The 21,366-nt window shown below is 40.4% G+C and overlaps 1 protein-coding gene across 8 annotated transcripts in view; it reads right to left on the reverse strand.

The window, feature by feature from the left end:
- The window catches only part of TMEM131L (transmembrane 131 like), an 87,118-nt gene that overhangs the window by 23,021 nt on the left and 42,731 nt on the right, over positions 1-21,366 (reverse strand). For 3 of the 8 annotated variants that reach the window (XM_068403481.1, XM_068403477.1, XM_068403483.1), the window contains 13 exons: positions 20,446-20,556; positions 16,582-16,659; positions 14,525-14,678; positions 11,413-11,471; positions 10,944-11,052; positions 9,986-10,091; positions 9,175-9,328; positions 8,345-8,515; positions 7,974-8,043; positions 4,722-4,839; positions 3,826-3,964; positions 2,705-2,814; positions 849-921 (listed from right to left, as the gene is read on the reverse strand). In XM_068403481.1, the coding sequence (XP_068259582.1) occupies positions 849-921; positions 2,705-2,814; positions 3,826-3,964; positions 4,722-4,839; positions 7,974-8,043; positions 8,345-8,515; positions 9,175-9,328; positions 9,986-10,091; positions 10,944-11,052; positions 11,413-11,471; positions 14,525-14,678; positions 16,582-16,659; positions 20,446-20,556 (1,452 nt within the window). Of the gene's footprint in view, positions 1-848; positions 922-2,704; positions 2,815-3,825; positions 3,965-4,721; positions 4,840-7,973; positions 8,044-8,344; positions 8,516-9,174; positions 9,329-9,985; positions 10,092-10,943; positions 11,053-11,412; positions 11,472-14,524; positions 14,679-14,965; positions 15,122-16,581; positions 16,660-17,742; positions 19,958-20,445; positions 20,557-21,366 lie in introns of those variants that run through there. The other 5 variants (XM_068403486.1, XM_068403478.1, XM_068403485.1 and 2 more) reach the window with 4 other exon arrangements.

The following is a 21,366-nucleotide window of genomic DNA, read 5'->3' on the forward strand; positions in this document are numbered from 1 at the left end:
CCAGAAAGGGCAGGTCAGCTTTGATTAGTGTAGCAAACATACATAGTCTTTTCTTTTTATAAGGTACTAATCTTTCATTAAGGTCTTAAAGCATATGTGCAGAAATGTGTATCTACACAGAAAATTAAAGATGTGGCTGCAGTGTGTCCAAACAGCAAGGAAAATATGTAAATTCCAGGCTTTTGCACAAACTAGAAGTGTAAGACGAAATTCTCTGGGTACCCTGGACAGTACTCTGGTCGTCAGAATATACCAACATCCCTGATACAGCATCTTCTCTACTTCTGTCACCCATGACACAACACCTCAGGGTATAACCACAGCTCAGCACTGGTGTGACACTGTCAAGTGTTATCACACTCATGTTAAAAATGAGGCAATGGGAACCAGAGAGAGCCATGACATTCCAACCTGAATCTGGGAGTTGCAATGAGACTGAGGTGAAGAGTAGAAATCCAGCCTCCTCCTTCCTTGAACTATCGGACAGTATTTTTGTCTACTGAAAAGCTTATCAGCTAGCTTCTGACATCACCGGCTCAAAAGCCTGACCCTTCATGGTCAACCTGGGGCTAAATTTAAGTCCCAACACAGAATACAGACAGTGGCTTCTTCAACACGTACACACATGCATGCAGGCATGCACACACTCCCTCCCTATAGCTGTTTTTGAAACAGACTCAAACTCTGAAAAAAAAAAACCTGACTGCAAATATACAAGCCTGACAGAGAATCAAGAAAACACTATTAAATTGCTTAAAATAGCACTTGGGAACAACTGAGATGTAGTGTAGCCAGAAGCAGCTTTTTTTAGTGTATCAGACCACTTCTATCAAAATTAGCCATCTTACCCTGTGAGAACATTCATTCATGAGCCTGAATTCAGTGGTTGTGAAATTAATAGCTTGCACATTTATGCCGAACCTAAATAAACCAAAACAAAAAAGTAAGCGCTTCAAACCTAGTCTGTCAGAACTACATTGACTTATTTTTATATGCTGGCATTTATTCTTAAAGAAAGAATACTTTTACAATTGCATTTTGGCAGATGTGAAATACAGTGGAAATGTGGGTCTGCATTTTAACAGAATACACTACAAATCAGTTTTATGTGGATTCCACACATTTGGAAAACAGATAAATGGCTGGGCATTTTAGATCTCTCGTCGTACTATATTGCAAAAGATCACAATAAAGAAATACAATTTCTAAGCCACAGAAACACAAATGTCTCAAAGCTTTTTCTGCCCACATAACTGTTAAGAAATAATCATTATCAGATCTCATTAATTTACGCAAATGTCCCTCTTTCTGCTCATGATTTGTTTGGGACAAATTCCTATTTTCTTTCACATACTTTGCAAATTGAATTCACTTACAGCAGTTGATTATTTGCCTGAGAGCACATTATAAGCATTCGACATTAAAGTATTAAAAACAGACATAAGAAAACCAATAGGTAAAATTTAGATTATAGAGGACTAATGGACCTCCAGCCACTGAACTGGAAATTCACTTGTCACAACTTTCTATGATATTAGCTTAAAAAGAACCAGTTAGTGGATGTGATTTCTGGTAAACCTAGAAAATCTGCAGAAACAAAAGTGTGCAAATACAGAGACAATGGAATTTCAAACCACTAGAAAAAGTCTATGTTGAAATTATATTTACTATGCAAACAGATGTAGTTATTAATGTGCATATATATATATACACACACATATATACATACGCACATACACATAAGTATGTAAAGAAACGAGGTTAAAGAAGCAATGACACAGGGATGTGGACCCCAAATAAGTAAGTTACACTTAAGCACGTGAGTAGTCCCACTGGCTCCAACCAAGCAAATTGTCCGACCAACTACACAGTTTTTCAAAGTGTGACAGTCAGGGCTTATTTTCACAGAATCAATCAGGTTGGAAGAGACCTCTGGGATCATCGAGTCCAACCATTGCCCTGACACCACCATGTCAACTAGACCATGGCACTAAGTGCCATGTCCAGTCTTTTCTTAAACACCTTCTTCATTCTTCAGCCCACCTCACCATGCCCCTTTATACTGTTCATCCAAATCTCATCTAGATGTCTCATTAGATCTTCTCAGTTCTAAAACCGAAAGTTCAAAACTATGTAGAAACATTTGCTTAGCTGATCTTAAACATTTATGGTGGGGTTTCTGGCTCTGGACCTGAATTTTTCTTCCTGGCTCCTCTTTCCTCTTCTTCAACCAGGGTTTTTACCTAAGGAAAAGCTAAGAAGAAAACTTTTTCTGGTGGGAAGGTTCAGTTAACTTCCTCCTCACTGATCCATCTACAGACTATGTATACTTCCCAACCCGCCTTGCAGGGAGATGCACATCCCCAGTTGTGCAAGTTGCTCCCCTCACCTGGGCAGCTTGTAAAACCTTGCACTAAGCCTCAGTTCTTAAAAGATGACCAGCAATAGTTTACGGCTGGCAGACATAAACTTGCTGAAAACATGCTCAATTTGATTTTATCAATGATCAGGTACATTACAAAGTCATGTATCATTCAGGGAGCTGCTCTGAACATGATTATGTCTTCCAAAATGGGTCAGAACATTGTCCCCACCTAAGTTACACTTTGAAAAATTAAAACAAACAATAAGCAACAATCATAAGGCATGGCAAATAGATCTTCTAAAAGCGAAAACAGTATCCTGAGATAGTTACTCTCATTACCATTTGTAGAGCAGACTCAGTGAAGCTTGGGGATCAGGGTAGTAAGAAAGAGGCAGAAGCTGCAACGTAACTGGGAAGGATGAAGGGTTTCTTAGTACGAAATATTTTACCTAAATAGTTTGGAGGAGAAAATCAAACATTAAAAACTACATACTTGAAAACTGGAAGGTAAAATAACTCAGCACTGGTAACATGATCTGCATTTTCAAGGGACTTCAGCCTGGCTTCTGTCTCAATGCAATATAATCATATGTGCACAAAAGTGCATGGAACAGCAGGACATGTCACCACAATGTCATCATTTGCAAAAACAGCTAAGAGTGCATGAAGAACCACATGTGCAAAAATACAGACCTCCCCCACTCCCCAAACAACCCTTTCGTTTGGATTTTGATTTATACAGGCAGGCATGAACAAAGCTCTTCCACAGAAGAAGATGAAGTTAGTGAGGTGCCACCCTTTCTTACAGAAGTCTGAGTGCAAGCAGGTTATACACATTACTATAGTCACTGACAATTAAATGACACAAATGGAATATTAAGGTAATTCACAATATGTGCATATGAAAACTATCTCCATTATCACCGGTTCTGGCCCAGGCTAGGTTAGTAGCGACCTAAATGTGACAGACAACAAAGAAACAACTGTCAGTGTGTCTGGAAGGCCACTCAGTGGTCAGTGTGGCTGGAAGTGACCTCTCAAGTGTTGTATCTCTCAAAAATGTTTTACACGCTTCTGTTACATAAGGCAATGGCATGAGGAGGGCCATCCCATAACCCCATGCATCATTAATGACAGTACATCCTATCCCTAATCCCTTGTTCAATTATTTTACCACAAGCATGTAGCTTACACAATGATGCAAGGAAAGCTTTAACAACCACAAACAACTGTTAGTTAAGGCCTACGCTACTTTACTCCTCTCCTTGTATTAAAATATTACAACTAGGTAGCTAGAGAACTTATCAAAGAGCCAAAAGGATACAAATCTGGTGTCTTAAATTAGACTTCAGAACACTGATCTACAAGCAGTATGAAAATGCTAAGCATCACAAACTGTGTTATTTAAACAAGATAAACATACATCAACTCAGAAAAAGCATAACAACCACCATCCTCACCATACTACTTTTAACTGCTGTGGCACTGAAGTTGAGTGTAAGGCCAGGCTCTGTAGTCAACCGTGGCAAGAAAAAGGCAAAGGACTCCTCTTCAGGCTTCTGGTGAATAAAGCGAGCCGATTCTAAAATACTTCTCCTGCTTTATTGGCAAAACCAGAAAGCTTTGTTAATTTTATTTTCTTTTTTCTTTCAAACAAAGAACAAAAACATTATGATCTGCCAAGACCTATTATTATGTCAATTAATCTTTCCTTGAAAATGTTCTTCACAAAATAAAGCCCCTAAAGCTGTAACCTAGTAGTAGAGAGTCAGTGTAACTTGTGTGCATCCCTTCAGTCTCCACTTTTCCACCTGCAACACGACTGTGGGTTTCACAGCTCCGCCTCCTTATTCTGGAAAGGGGCTGATGTCACTAATGCACCATCTCTACAAGACTTGCTGAGTCACAGTGACTGCTTCCTTCCCAACATCCTTGGTATGCAGTATCCACTAGGCCAGGAACTAAAAACCTTAAAAGCTATTCAAAGACCCTGATCCTGAAAAGACTGCTATGTGACCTGTTGATGAAGGACTCATGCAACTCCATAAATGATCTGGTAAAATATGCTTTGACTGCTTTCACACTGGGTGGCTGTGGTGGGGTTACTATAATCAGAACATTATTTACATTCTAAAGTTCGGGCATCTCAAACGTTTACTTATGGCTGACAGTGCCTTGAAATGGAAGCTGGGGGTGTCTGGGGTGCTCTGAAACTCCAGGTGCTTCAAGATAACTAACGTAAGTCCAGGAAGGTCAAAAATACTTGTTCTAATTAAGAATACTTCAGAACAGAAATATTCTTTCTTACAACACTGTACTGGCTTGAATTAAGAACCTCAACAGATTCTGTACAGACCTGCAGGCTTCCCCACGTCTTATTTTTTGCCATCTTTCATAAAGTTCACTTGCAAGCTCAGAATCCACATCCCAGGCAGAATGGTCCAGAGAGAGACTCTTCTGCCAAAGCAGATTTGCTAAAACGATAACAGATTTTTCATATTTTACAGAGGTAACATTTGCTCCTTCCATCAATCTACTTCTGAACATGAGTAATCAGTATCTGCAAAGGGTCCTGACAAAAATGAAAAAGGGAACCACTTTTTTCCTTCAAAGCAAGCATATGTGAGGATATATATGCTATTGTCCATATCTGATTTGCTTAAAGAAATACATCTGCAAAACCACAGTAATTCTACATGCAAACAAGAGCACAGGTATTGCACAGGCTTTGTATGCTCTAGTAAGCCCTTTTTACTGTTGCTATTTCTAATGTATGCCATTGAAAAGTCATATTATCAGTAGTCTTTACACAGAACTCTCCACTGATACCAATAAAAGTATCAAGATCATATACTATTGTCTACATAGTGGTACAAAATCATAGCATCACAGCACAGCAAGGAGCAAAACAAATCCCACAGTTTGGCAGAAATGGCGTTTTTCATTTTAGCTTCTCTTTTCGAGGTGCTGATCATTTTCTCAAATACTTCTTAAGATAAAATTGCAAGGCTTTACATCAGTCTAAAGATTAATGCCTTTTAGAAAGTTAGACTCATATTCATTCAAGCATTTTCACATAGCAGAAAGGAGTTAGAAAAGCAAATTTCTTTTGAAAGAAAACAAAAATGGCTTGCTTTGAAAGTACATGTACTTTATTTTACAATCCTTAGTGTTTAAAGTAACCAGCTGAGATGATTGATGATGACTTGAATAATCCAGCTACAAGTTCTTTAGGTCAGTATTTTCAAGCTTGTGCATTAGACTTTTCTATTTAACAAATACTAGTATCCTAAATTAGAAGGCAGAATACCTGTATGTAAAGATATGATTAAGTGTATTATTAGAATGGAAAGAAAGTAAGCAATGAGAGCTCATTTGTATCAGCAATATTACAGAATCACAGAATCGACTAGGTTGGAAGAGACCTCTGGGATCATACAGTCCAACCTTTGACCTAACACCACTGTGTCAACTAGACCATGGCACTAAGTGCCACATCCAGTCTTTTCTTAAACACCTCCAGGGCTACTGACTCCACCACCTCCCTGGGTAGCCCATTCCAATGCCCCATAACCCTTTCTGTGAAGAAATTTTTCCTAATGTCTAACCTGAACCTCCCCTGGAGCAGCTTGAGGCCATGTACTCTAGTCCTGTCGCTAGTTGCCTGGGAGAAGAGGCCAACACCCACCCCACTACAACCTCCTTTCAGGTAGTTGTAGAAAGCAATAAGGTCTCCCCTCAGCCTCCTTTTCTCCAGGCTAAACAACCCCAATTCCCTCAGCTGCTCCTCATAGGACATACCCTCTAGACCCTTCACCAGCTTTGTTGCCCTTCTCTGGACTCGCTCCAGCACCTCAATGTCTTTCTTGTAGTGAGAGGCCCAGAACTGAACACAGTATTCAAGGTGCAGCCTCACCAGTGCCAAGTACAGGGGAACGATCACTTCCCTAGTCCTGCTTGCCACACTATTTCTGATACAAGCCAGGATGCTGTTGGCCTTCTTGGCCACCTGGGCACACTGCTGGCTCATGTTCAGCTGACTGTCCACCAATACCCCCAGGTCCTTTTCCACGGGGCCGCTTTCCAAGCACTCTTCCCCCAGCCTGTAGTGCTGTATGGGGTTGTTGTGACCAAAGTGTAGGACCCGGCACTTGGCCTTGTTGAACTTCATACCATTGGTCTTGGCCCATCTATCTAACCTGTCAAGATCCGTCTGCAGAGCCTTCCTACCCTCAAGCAGCTTAACACTCCCACCCAACTTGGTGTCGTCCGCGAATTTACTGAGGGTGCACTCGATACCCTCATCCACATCATCAGTAAAGATATTAAACAGGACTGGTCCCAGTACTAAGGCCTGGGGGACACCACTAGTGACCGGACCCCAACTGGATGTGGTACCGTTCATCACCACTCTCTGGGCCCAGCCATCCAGCCAGTCCTTAACCCAGCGAAGAGTGCACCTGTCCAAGCCGTGGGCTGCCAGCTTATCCAGGAGAATGCCCTGGGAGACAGTGTCAACTTTATATAAAGTATCTACTTTATATAGATTTAAAAAAAAAACAAAACAAAACAAAACCAAACAACAAATACTTGCTTCTAAGATATGTACCTAAGTGTGCATATGTATCAGTAATTCTTCAAGCCACATGTTTCCATATGTCACCCCAATTCTCCCTTTTACATTTGACTGACTGCTATTGCCTTCTTCTTATCCTTATAGGAAAACACATTTCAGGAAAGCATCATTTGAAAACACATTCAGGAGAGCATGCACTTAAACGTTTAAAGCCTATGGTACCCAGCTGCCTACTGAAATTCCTTACTGAGCAGAGATTAAAAAAAAACCCACTATTTTTAAGCAGCTTTCATCAGATTCAACATTCTTCAAGCAGTATCATGCCCATGTAATACCCAACACTGTATTTTGGTAAATGCCAGCCAGGTACTTAAAACAGCTCCCACAATTACAGTATCTGGAGATAGATTCCTCAATTCCAGAAAGAATGAGACCCCTTCGTTCTGTTTCACATGATACAGTGTTAAGGATGCTGTTTTATAAGCCTGATAAATGGTCTTTTGCAGAAATCTGTAAAATTGTTGCTGTGAGAAACAGATAAAGAGAAGGCCTTCAAATTTAACTCTGGCTAAAGGCAGGATATTGGTCAACATTTGTTTTTTGTTTTTCATCAAAGACTTCCCAGGATCTGACTCAGATTTTGCACATTTTCTAACCACTCTGAGCTAGCTGACAGCTTTATCATTCTACCTCAACATCTCCAGAGAATGTGCATAAGAAGAAAGCAAGGAGCAGTACACCACCAATGAGAACTTACAGAAGAGTCTTAAGTCCAAAACAACGTTTCAAGACAGAACAATAGCTTAGCACATGCTATGGAATTAGAGGTCTGAAATACTGCACAGTGTACTCAGTACAGGTTACTCAAAGCCATTTATATACTCCCAGAAAAGTGAATGTTTTTAAAAGACATAAAACTAAGTACTTGTATGGACAATGTCAATATTCTCATTACAAGTCCTGCTACATAAAATTAATTTTCTACAATAAAACTACTGTCAGACGCCTAAAAAGAACCCAAGATGAGCCTACCTGAATCAGACTTTCCCAAGTAACACTGAATATCACAGTGGGCACTCGCTTCAAAATGAAGATCTCCCTGCTGCAAAAACAAAACAAAAACTACAACTGACCATATGACAAAACAACAGGACAAATTCCAGTTTCTCAGTGCATAATTTGGACTAGTCAAAGAAGAGAATTAAGGTTGCCTAGAGAACTGTAATTCCACCACTGTTCAACTCTGGGGGCTTAACTTCTCAAGATACAGAATAGTTTCACAGAGTGGTCTGGTACCGAGTTTTTCTTTCAGGACTAACGGACAGTTTTCTGGCCTAAGCAAGAGGCTGCTGCAGTTTGGTTTGCAGTGCATAACAATCATTCAACACAACTGAATACGATACCTTGGACACAGTCGAATATATCTGCAGAGGTATTTCAAACATTACTCCCACATTTGTGGCCAAACAAATACTAGAAAGCACGTTTGTTACAGTGTCTTTCACACTGAGCTTCAAAGAAACTACATTCCAGCAGCCTGGAGGTAGAGTCAAAGGTTTGGCAAAGCTCAGAATCTAGAAAGAATCAAATGACAACTGAATTAAAATTGGTACAGTATTTATGGTGCAAGCGGTACCTTGAAGAATGTAAATTTTCTCTTCCTTTGTGTTTTTGCTGTTACTACACACACATATGTGCCCGTAACTGATCCATACAGTGCACATATGTAAATCTCCTATCTAAATATATGAAGAGCCAATTAGATGCCTACATCATGTGCTTATTCATAAACCAGATTTGTCTGGTTTGGATCAAGCAATTCGATGAATAAATTACTGGCTTTGCCTTCTGAACTTCAAAGCTCATCTATGGACTAAAGTCTTCCATTACAGCTTATGAAGAAATGCTGAATCCTATACAGCACAAACACACATGCAACAATTCTGAAAACAGAGCAATGGTCTATAATTTGATGCATCTGTAGCTGCAACTCAAATGAAAGAACAGTTGCTAATAGAACAATACAAAAACAAGCCAGACAGTGAATAATGCCTATTGAGAGAATAAGCCCTTCAAGACCTAACAGTTACAGGCATACACAATACCTTTATTTTTAACTGATTTCAACCAGCTCTGAGAACACAGAGTTCTTCAAGGAATCTATTTTGTATGTCAAAGGACCATATCCTTAAATCAAAGACAAAACATTGTATGAAGCAGAAATAAAGCTTACCTTTAAAATGTTCTTCATTTCTCTGGCTATGAAGACTTCATTCAGTTCAATGCTGAAGTCAAAATTGTTTGTAAACCATATGGACCAAAATCCTGAAGTATTATGATGTGGTTCTATATGAAACAATGCTGCAGAAGGATCTACGTCAAAATACCTGTAAGTAAATAGAGAAAAAAAATAAATACACCTGCAATTGTCCTTGAGCACACATAAGCGGTCCACACAAGAGAAAATAACTGTAGTATTCTTGCATAATGAGGCTCTTTTAAGGTTTTAAGGAGAAAGAACAAAATTATTTCCTTTGGAATACCTACATATAATATCAGAGTAAAAACTAACAAGAACAATGTAAAAGACGTAGGCAGGTAATCACCCTACCCTCTTGCTATGCTACAGTACAACATTGCCTACTGCTTTGTGATATGGTAGTTTGGATGAATTTGGCAAAAAATGACTGAAGAAAAGACTTCACATTTTTTCCATAACTATCCTGCTTCTGCGTTGGATTAACAAGGATGGTAGAAATTTTATAACAGACTCTAAGCAACATTTATGTGATATGAGCTGCTAAGGCATATCTTTCTACTGGCTCTTGAAATTCTTCCTGGATAAAATACAGAACTATTGCTTGAAATGTCACAGGTCTGTTTTGGCAAATGACACAGCAACAATAGGAAGAAGCCTTTTCACTGTCCTTGGAATCATTCAATGACAAAGAAAGCTAACCTCATGTCTTAAAGTAGGGTACAATCTTATTCTTATAATATCAGTGAATGTTAAAAAAACAAACAAAAATCTACTGCAAACCTACCCTTCCATCACAGGACAGGAAAGACAGGCTTTTAGTGTTGTAGTGCCTTCCAACAGATTCTTCTTCTTGCTGTCAGCATAAGGACTTTCACTGTCACAGTATGCAGCTGTGCAAAGAATAGACATGCAGGAGAATAAAACATCAGCCAGAACAAAAGCACATCCGCAATGATTTTCATGTGGGGATTTGGAAGATCACTACAAAGGGGAACATTTGCTGGTCCAATTCTCACACAGGTGAGCAAAGCATTTTAACCATGTGTCACTGGCACAGCATTCTTGCTTACCAGTAATAATAATAATAATCCTTTTAATAAATTAAAAACTGTTCTGAAAAAAAGGAATCACTTAACACATAGTCCCTTCTTCCTTCTTATTTGCCCTTTTTTGGTAGGACAAACAAGTCCCAATGTCATTACAAAAGCAGCCTGTTTCATAAATGTTTTAAAGTCTACACACTGCAGTCTAGTGGTCAGAATAGGAAACAGGCTGGAGTCAGGAATGCTTAAATGTTAATCTTTGCTCCTCCACAAACACGCCTGGTCTCAGACAAGCCTCTTCAATGATCCTGCCAAGGAATGTCATAGAAAATGACCACCCAAGCACAATAGCCTTTTAGAAAATACATTGGAAACAGAAAAATTACCACAAATTATAAAAGGATGTTAAAAAAACATATTCAATAATTATGCTTACTGTAAAATCAGCTAACATTTCAGCAAATGTTTTTTCCCCTTTTTGAAATATGTATAGCTTAGAGCTTCCGATCAGACTAAGAATCAGCATATATATAGAAAAATGGTGGAAACAATTAGCAGAAAGAATTCACCCTCCTTCTCAAAAAAGTCCAGACAAGTCAATTTTGAGATCTTTCAGGGTATTTATAATCTGAAAAAAGCTACCCTTTTATAATCAAATCCTGTTTAATCATATTATCTATAAGTACACGTATCCTGTACCTTTACAAGAAACAGAAGCAACTTTTGTAAAGTTAGTAGATGACGAAGATAGCAGCAGTGGCTCAAACTCCACAGGTGATGTGTCTTTTTGTGACAACTGCCGTATTTCCTGCATGAAGACAAGACACAATGATCCTCGTAGCAGTACTACCACTATTATCGTAGCTCCTGTATTAGTGTATCCTCTTGTCAAATTTACAAGCCAATATATGCCATTTTCTCACATCTTCTAAATCAACTCATGGATTTTTATTCAAGTTAACAGCTCTTTTGTCTTAAAAAAAAAATCCATCACTGAACTACAACTCATCATCTAAAAGATCTATTAGACGTGTGGGCACCTTTTAAAAATATAGAGTATTTGCCATCAGCAAAATCAATCTGCTATTAGAGAGTAAGCCAGTGGGCTAATTAATTCCCCAGTCAAATTCAACACCCTAAAATATGACTTCCTGAAGCCCACGATTACCTGTATATGCACAAGGCTGTTCCCAGAATGCATGACGTACACATCTACTGAGGAATCACCTGTCCAAAACAATGAACACTGAGGTAAGTTCACCAAGGATGGAAGCACTCTTGCTTTGTCAGATACTCATATGAGAAGCAATCCCAATTTAAATTTAAAAGTCTTTATGTGACAGCTGCCCCTGTAAAAAGGAAGAACTATTCACATCTTGAGCTAGCAGTCATTTCATAAAGGAGTAAAAATCCACTCAACAAGATTTTTGGCCACAAACACGAAGGCAAGTATCAACAGGAAATCTTCCTTCACAGAACCACAGGATGGTTGGGGTTGGAAGGGACCTCAAGAGATCATCTAGTCCAAGCCCCTGCCAAAGCAGGTTCACCTAGAGCATGTTGCACAGGGTCATGTCCAGGCGGGTTTTGAGTATCTCCAGAGAAGGAGACTCCACAACCTCCCTGGGCAGCCTGTTCCAGTGCTCTGCCACCCTCAAAGTAAAGAAGTTTTTCCTCATATTCAGATGGAACTTCCTGTGTTTCAGTTTGTGCCCGTTGCCCCTTGTCCTGTTGCTGGACACCACTGAGAAGAGTCTGGCTCCATCCTCTCGACACCCACCCCTGAGGTATTTGTAAGCATTGATGAGATCCCCCCCTCAGTCTTCTCTTCTCCAGGCTAAACAGACCCAGCTCCCTCAGCCTTTCCTTGTAAGAGAGATGCTCCAGTCCTCTCATCATCTTTGTAGCCCTCCGCTGGACTCTCTCCAGTAGTTCCTTGTCTTTCTTGAACTGGGCGGCTCAGAACTGCACACGTACTCCAGGTGTGGCCTCACTAGGGCACTGTAGAAGGGGAGGATAAGCTCCCTTGATCTGCTGGCCACACTCTTCCTAATGCACCCCAGGATACCATTGGCCTTCCTGGCCACAACATTGCTGGCTCATGGTGAGCTGCTTGTCCACCAGGACTCCAGGTCCTTCTCTGCAGAGTTGCCTTCCAGCAGGTCAACCCCTAGCCTGTACTGGTGCATGGGGTTATTCCTCCCTAGGTGCAGGACCCTACACTTGCCTTTGTTGAATTTCATTAGGTTCCTCTCCACCCAATCCTCTAGCCTGTCCAGGTCTCGCTGAATGACACAACAGCCTTCTGGTGTATTGGCCACTCCTCCCAGTTTTGTGTATTCAGCAAACTTGCTGAGGGTACACTCTGTCCCTTCATCCAGGTCACCGATGAATAAGTTGAACATCATTATCTCCTAAATCCAAGACAAGAGCACAACTCCCCCCTTTCCTACGGGCAGGGAGACAGGAGGCACCGCTGAAGGAAAGGAGGATGGCTGACGCTGCCATAACTTTCTAAGTCTAAGGGCCAACCTATCAACAGCACAAGAGAGTCCAGTAAAAACTGTTCTGTATATGCACATAGCTATGCAAGATCCTGGCTCACCTGCTTTGAACAGCAAGCATTCTCAGGAGACAATGCAAAGCTGGATTCAGTGCTTAACACCCTTCAGGGTTAAAACAGGAATGGTCCTATCACCTGGTAGGGTAGTAACCTATTGGCTAGAGCAACAGGAGATGGGTATAACTTGGCTGTCACCTGCCGATAAGGTGGTACAGCTATCGGCTGTAGCTTTGCCACTGGCAAAGCTATGTTCCCATCCACAGGACATTACAAAGATGTAGAGGACCAATATAAGAGCAGCAGGACACAAGAGATGACTATTACACCAGGGCGGTCATCACACTTTCATGGAGGAAGATGATCTGAGTTCTTGCCCTTGCTTATACTTGAATTACATCAGTAGATGCAGGCTGACATAAAAGGACATTCTCCCAACTCACCAGGCACAACTTCTAGTAATGAGTGTGCTTTGCTCAGCTGCTTGAAAGCAAGACTACAGGTGCCATCTTCCAAAAGAGGATTCAAGATGTTGTTTCTGAGTGAGCAGATGCTCCACATACCCACAGCTGTTTAAAGCACATACTCCTCTTCAACCTTTCCAGCTGGCTAGCTCCCCTGTGCAGACCTTGCCTACCTGCTGTCCCACTCTAGGTGCTAACACGTGCTGTACACCGAGACTAACACAGCACTGCATTCCCTTTTGTTAGATCTTTCCCTAAAGACCACATCCCTCATTCCATTACACAAATGGAAGGCAAGCAAGCATTGCTGCTTGATACAGTAAAGCCACCATTGGCACTGATGGAGCAAGACATGGAACTTCCCACCGATCAGCATCAGAATAAACATACATCCACAACTCAAGATAACAAAGCTCTGGCATCTGACCAACAGAGAAACTAGGTTTACAGTGGGTACTTCAGTTTCAGCTCTGTGTAAATATCACATCTCAGAACAGGCACGGGGGAACAGCATATATTGTTTTGTGACTAGATCTTGAATGGAATTTCTCAAAAGACAAAAAGATCATGTTCTTTTTTCATTAGTGTGTTAAAAATATTATTTTAATCTGGATTCTTAAGCAGTTCCTTCTTCTTCTTCAAACAGGAAGTAAAACTGGCAGAAATGCCTAAAAAAAGCTATTCAAGCAGGCTGCAAAGCTCTATAAATAATTTAAAATCTCCTGGATTTAGAGGATTTGTTCACCCAATAAATGTAGCATAAAGAAAATGCAAGGAGTTGATTCTTTTGCCTGTGGAATTCTAGATTACAAGAACAAATGATGTGCACATCTGTATTACCTCATTACCCTACTTTCCACAATGGCCACTATCCCCAGTACTGTACAAACCATTCTGCCTTCATAGTCCTATTATGGTTAATTTCATTAATGGGAAACCAGAAATGCAGTTGTAGAAATCAAAGGACCATGACATCTTTCCATACTATTTAAGCAGATGCATAAGCATGGGGGACTAAAGAATGAAACAGATGTAGTTTACAACTTTACAACCATTACCTTTATGAAGAGGACCGTGCTTACAGTAACTCAGCCCTAAACAAAGTGGCTGACAAGCTGTGTTTAACTAAAATGACTTGTTTCGCCTTACTCGCAAAATTTAGCTGTCACTGAATTTGGTTCAGTTTAGCACATCAAATTACAACTTACGTATAAAACCAAGTTCTATTACAATTAACAGTCATATTTAGGACTTACCTGAGGTCTTTGTTTTTTCCATTGCTACATAAACTACAAAAAGATTCTCCAGTAAGTATTGTCTGTGCTCCACAAAATCTTGTTGGGCATTTTCCATTCTTACCATTAAGCTCATTTCTAGCAGCATTGGGTCATCGGACATAAAACAGCAACTCTGGAGCGAGACAAGGGGATATGGTGTGTGGTGGGGGAGGGCATGGAAAAAATTAATTACAGTAAGGTATCTTGAGAAGTTAATCAAAGGTATTATCTAACAGTCAAGGTTTCCAGCATCAAAGTGCTAGCCAAATAGGAGTAATTGGGACCTCTGCTAAAATCTCAGCGAAAACCAAAGACAGTGCACGTACAGACAGCACAGCAAAAACAAAGACGAAAAACAACTAAAAAGGACACTGAACCTTGAAAGAATGCAAATTTATAAACTGTCTTAGTCAGTCTCACCTCAGGGACTGCAAAACAGTTTCCTTTGTTAAATCCTCTGCCTTCAATAAAATGTGCCATAAACAGACTGATGCATGTGTCTTAATGGTAGGAAGACAGTTCATGTTCACTGGTCTGTTTATAGTTAATTTTTCCAAATCCTGTGTTTTTTGTCTCCATTTCTCACTGAAGTAATTTTAAAAAAACAAACATACATGTACAATACTTAATAGAAAACACTGTCCTCTGGCTAGAATACTTCAGATAGATAAACACAAATAGGATCTTATTTTCTTCTCTAAGTAGTGGCTGCTGTTAAGACAGCTGAGTCTTAGCAGCTACAAAGACACAAACACCATTTTGCAAAAAAATAAAGCCAACAAATCAAAACAAAACTAGACAATCAACAGTGAGTAAAACAAATTTGTCCTGCATCGCACCATGAAGGTCACTAAACTCAGGCTCTGATGCCCTACCAAGAGGACTAATTTGCTCAGGAGGAGGAGAAGAAAACCTCCACCCCTGGCACGTGAAGTGCTCTTGTGAAGCGGCAGCAGAACACCTTCAGCTCATCTGAAGTGCCGCAAGGAGGTACAGCAGGAGTGGGGAAGCATCTCAGGGAAGAGGTTGCCAGTTCACCGCTCACACAGCACCAAAGAAACCCTCAGCACCTGAAGTGGCTGCCAGGAGCAGGAGAGGAGGCCACTGTGGAGACTGGAGCACAGAGCCAGTGTGCCTTTGGGAAGCTCACATCAAAGCGCGGGCAGCTGCACTGCGTGCAATCTCAAATGTTGCGTTGCATCTCAAGTCTAGCCTTATTCACCAATGCAATGCAAGAATCAAACATGGGAGTAAAACAGCACGGGATCACTGTGATGTGTAACATACAGGAAAACAGCTATGGAGTCTGGGCCTCCAAGACACTTGATGAACGAAAGGTGCCACAGACCACAGCATGGGTCTATATATCCAATCCAACAAAATACCCCCATAGAGTACCATCATGGCTGCAAACCAGCACCCATGTTCTGTGTAAGGACATTTGAGGAGAGCGGGGAAAAGGAGATTCAGATGGCACTGCCCAGGAGGAGGAGGAGACCTACTGTCCTGAATGCTCAGAGCTTTTGGAGGGGGCTTTTCTGCTAACAAGCTCACCCCTCCTCAGCCCTGCCCAATGCCAAGGCCACCTTCCAAGCCTCCTGAGCACGCGGCCCAGACTTCAGCCTCTCAGCTCATTGATCTCTTGTCAGTGTGAACCAGAAACTTGTGAAATGTTTCTGGAAAAAGGAAATTACAGGAATCAAATAACTTTTGTACTCCATATAAGTAATACAACACCTATACAACAAAACGCTTAGCCTGTTGGGTCGATTTAGGTTTTCCGGGGGGAGGAGGGGGGTTGGGTGTTTTTTTCCATCTCCCCCTCTCTTAAAGGTTATAGTGTGATGTGTGTGATATTTAGTTTATACCACAGGGTATGGTTTTATAAAAGCATACCTAAAAGCACAATTCCCCTTTAAACTGAGACACTGGAAATTGCATTGTTGCTAAAATTTCTAGAGCTCTGGAAAGCGCCCCTCTAAACTTGGATTAAAATAAGAAGATGTAAATAGATATAAAATGATAATAAAACATACCTTAACTTGCTGATATGCGTCGTTAGGTAAACTGCATTCAAGGCGAACACGCAAGAGACTGGCATTCAGAGTTTCTGCCTGTAAGAAAGATAAGTGAAGAAAAATCAAGCACACTGCTTCAAAAGATGTTATCATATAAATCTGATTCACACACAGCAATTTATAAAGATAACAGGACTGTTTCCATATATGCATGACAGCAGCATAAGGAAATTTTTTAAGATAAATACAGTTACTCTGCACAGTAGGCCAGCAATCAGTCTCCAGTTCTCAGGAACTCCATCAGTATCTATTTACTTATCAAACTATTATTGTACATGATTATTAAATATTTACACAGCATCAACATGAGCAACTCTATTTATAAACTTTCATATGTCAATAAACTGTATTCAACAGAGCCTTTTTTTGCATAATATAAAAGCTTCTCTCCTTGCTTTCTGTGTATTTTCTTTGCTGATTGGATACTGAAATACAGTTGCTAGGCCAAGAACATAATGCTTCTTGGACATGGTCTGATACGTAGGCTTCATGCCAGAATGGGCAGACAGAAAATACTTGTTTTGCCTTTTGATTGACTGGAAAGGGAAAAGAAAAGAAGACATCAATTGTGCCAGCTTGTAAAGCACTCATAAATCTAATGGGGAAACAGCCCCGAGAAAGCCAAGCAGTTCATCAAAGCTGTCTGGAAATCTGGACTGTCAAATGACTTGCACAAACTGCTCAGTCAGTGTATCTTGATTCTAAATTTAAAAAAAAATTCAGAATGACAGACCTGTCACTCTGTTGGTGTCTTAATCACAGCAAAATTACCAGGTGATTTTGAGACTGATATGGAACTCTCCCCAGTTTCTCTTGCAATACTGAACTAAATACCTGAGTGGGTATCTGCAGGTTCAAGTTTCTGAAGGTGTCGATGCAACTGATTTTGAAGAATTTAAATAATTTGATGTTGAAAAGCGAAACTGTGAAGAAAAGTTTTTAAAGTATCCAACACCCTACTTCATATCTCCCTGGGACAGGCAGAAGGGGTCAGGGTGCATCTGAACAGAGAGCAGATTTACCATACACGTGGCATTTCTTGGGGACCAGGTTTATAAAAGCACAGCCAAAAGGAAGCCAACGTACGTTCTGCATTCCCGATTCACCCATATTTCATACCAAAATGACTGGGGCTTCTCACAAGAGGGCGATGTAACCCTGCGAAGGTGGTGAGCTGCGACCCAAACCCTGTCCCCGGCGCAGATCTCTGGGGGATGCGAACCCCCCTACCTCCTTTCTTCTTTATAAACGCTTTTGTCCTCATCACATTTTGAGAGCAGGAAAAAAAAAAAAAAAGCCATTTGATTCCAAAACATGCACCACTGACTAACCTCTCACGGCCATGACTGCTAGTGGATTTTTAACAAGGCAGTAAGATTTTATAAAGAGCAACTTTGGGGGTCACTCTTCTGGGTCAGACAAACCTTGATGCTTAAGACTTCCCCTCAGTGGTTCTTCAGAGAACGCTACTGCTTTCATGGTCCTAAATAAGAAGCTGTTAGTCCTTATTCAATGCCATTGTAGTTTAAGACCCCACACCTCTATTAAAAAACAAATAATCCCCTAAATCATATTTTTCCAACTTTTTTTTTTCTAACTTCTTGACCTGGCATAGATCTATGTGGGAAACTGCTGTCACCTTAAAATTGAAGCTGCTAATGTAACACTCCCAGAGAGGAAAAAAAATATTACTGGGGCGTATTTGATGTTGATGTTTTCTATGGGAATTTTTTATTTCTCTCTGTGAAGCTATCTTCAGAAAAGGAAGAGGGTTTTCATTTATCTGAAGCAGACAACAAGATGTGTAACTGTCATGCCCACTATCTTACAACACGGGTAGGACAGCTGTGTTAACCATAAAGAGAAGATAAAAGCATCTGAAAATAAAACCCTGTCAGAAGCAGAGTTTCCAAGAAGATAAACCCAGGACCATGCCCACATCTCCCGGCAGTGCAAGCAGTCCATTTACACTGGAAATATCACTGCTTATGAATCAGACCAGAGAGCTGAGTTACGCCGCATATGTTTGCACCGGATGCAAACCGAAGAGGAGAGGCATGGCACAAGGGGAAAAGTTATAAAAGTGCTGCAAAGCAGTACAACCACTGCCACTTCACTGTCTGGTGCCTCTATTTTGTATCAGGTACGCATGCATACATACTTGCGTGTATACACAGACTCAGCACCCACCCAATCCTGTGTGAGCTGAATAAAGAAGTCTGATAGAAGCCACGTGAATTAAATTCTTACCAGTTTTGGTAAGTTCTTAAATTTAAATTTTAAAGAAACAGAGGTCTCTTTCAAAAAAAAAACCAAACTAAAAACCTGAACCATCTGATCTGCAAGGAGCCTCACTCTCCTGTCGAAGGTCTAGAATTCTCGCTGGGGGAGAGTACAGTAGGCAATTACTTAGGAAATAATTGATCCATCAAAAGAGAGACAAAGCATTAACAGGACAACTGGCACAGGGCAGCTCAACAGCCACCAAGCAACCACAGACCCAAGGTCACTTTTAGGGGAAGAATTCCTTATTCTGCCTTAGGTACCCTGTCAATCAGACATGGCTCTATACAAGATATTCACAAGAGAGATTCTTGCATCATTAAGAGGACTGTAGACTTCAAACCACTTCCTGGAGTTTGGCTACAGTACAATTATAAAAGAACAAACATTGAACAAGCCTCCTCTTCTTCCTGCAGGCTGATATTTCAAAGTTTCTGTCCTGGACAGTCCCTGGCCCTAAAGAGCTATTTCCACTCTGAATGGTGTTAATCAGGTGTCCCTCTAATAATGATTCAGCAAGTACCCCTGTGTGATTACAGGAAAGAGACTGGTACAGAGGAAAAGAAAGGAAGAGAAGGAAATTGTGCATCATCCTCGGGTAGAGGTAAGATTGACCTAGCATATATGTAGCAGAATGAAAAATACGATCTGAGCTGAGAATTTTTCTCAAGCGGAACAGAAGACGACATCACGAAGGCAATCAACGCAGCTTACATTTAGATAAGATATTAAATTCCGTTAGTGCTAAGATATTCTGAATAAGTTTTTGAAAAAACTAAATCTGTGTACAATACAAAATGAAACTTGAAAGATCAATTTTTCCAGTTAGTTATTCTCTTGAAAGGTTCTATATGGCCTGGAAGACTATGAAATACCTGCAAGTGCAACCAAATGACAGAAATCGTTAAAAGTTTTTTTCAGTTGAAACAGTTATGCTTCATAAATCCACCTTGCTGCATTCTCCACAGCTCCCTGCTTTAGTCAAGCTGAGGTAAGCAAAGCTGGTATCTTCAGCAGCGATACAGGCAGGAGGGGATACTCCAGCCTGACTCCCAGCTCTCGTTCTCATCCACGCAGCATGCCATGCTTTTTAACTGTGGCAAACTCTTGGCACAGCCCTGCTGTGAACCAGCATGGGCAATGGGTCTGAAGAAAACAGACCAAAACAGACCTGAAACAAAACAAAACAGCCCCCCTCCCAACTTTATAGTATAAAGTTCATTTTTTTTAGGACAGATCAATTCTCCAGTTTCGTTCAGAGCAGGGCCTCACATATAGTTTTGTCAGCGCAACTGAGAGGACAGCACACCACAGGAGCATGAACAAGAGCAAGTGGGAATAGTTTAAACGCCAAAGACTGTCTCGGAAAACCAGAACACCAGCTCATCACAGTAGCCCTGTATGTTGCGACCTCTCTCCTGCAGTCACTGGTACTTGGACTTTTTGTTAACGTTCCTTACATCCCAACAACCTGAGGTCAAAAACCTTTTATGTCTAAGAAGATTTGTGTTTCATCTCCATTTGAAATGTATACTGTACCAGTGTTTGTGATGCCTGGATGTTCTGAATGTGTGGAAGCAGTAAGTAGGCGTTTGCTAGCTGCACTCTAGGCTCTTCTGGAGAAGACGTCAGAGTTCCCATTCCAAAAACCTAGTGTTCAAAAAATGGTCATTACATCAACATCTAGTATTTCAGTTATCACAGTAACATACAAAACTATTTTGCTAATAATAACAATCTTCCCAAGAAACAGACTGCTTTTTCACATTAGATTCTTTTAAAAGACAATTTATATCTATAAAGTTCCAATGTGGAAACCAGCCATACACATAAACGGCACTTTAGCATCCTCATTCATTCAGGCACTATTACAAGAAGAAAACAAAGCACTCACCAGCACAGCATCAGGTTACCTCATAAAGAAAGTATCTAAACTCTCTTACTATTCTTCAGGCAATTACAATACACATAGCACCATTTGGCAGTGCAGTAATTTCTGGAAAAACTTTGTAACTAGTGCAATTGCATACTGGATTCAATGGCTTTGCCTTAAAAATTAAGTAAAATAATTTTTGATCAACTTGTTTCTGAAAGTCTGCAGTTTTCAGAGCACTATACGATATGCAAGTTGAATGTTTTTACTGCATTCATATTCTGCTCCACCAAGGTTAGTTTATGACAATGAGACGCAAGATAACAGGAAAAAAAAAATCATTAGAGGTTAAGAAAAATGCCTTGGGACTTTTCACTTGTATGCAAAGATTTTTCTTTTTAATAGAAAAAACCCACATTTTTTAATTAAGAGGATAATACAATGCATTGTATGTCCACTGAAGATCTCTGACTACCGATAGAAAATATCAGATCAAAAGAAATATGCTAATTTTTTTTTATGGATGCATTTACAAAGTACATTTTACTATAATGGTACCTCTTCTCCACTTGGGTGAATCTTCTGTA

Source organism: Nyctibius grandis, chromosome 6 (genome assembly GCF_013368605.1).
Source record: "Nyctibius grandis isolate bNycGra1 chromosome 6, bNycGra1.pri, whole genome shotgun sequence".
NCBI lineage: Eukaryota > Metazoa > Chordata > Aves > Nyctibiiformes > Nyctibiidae > Nyctibius > Nyctibius grandis.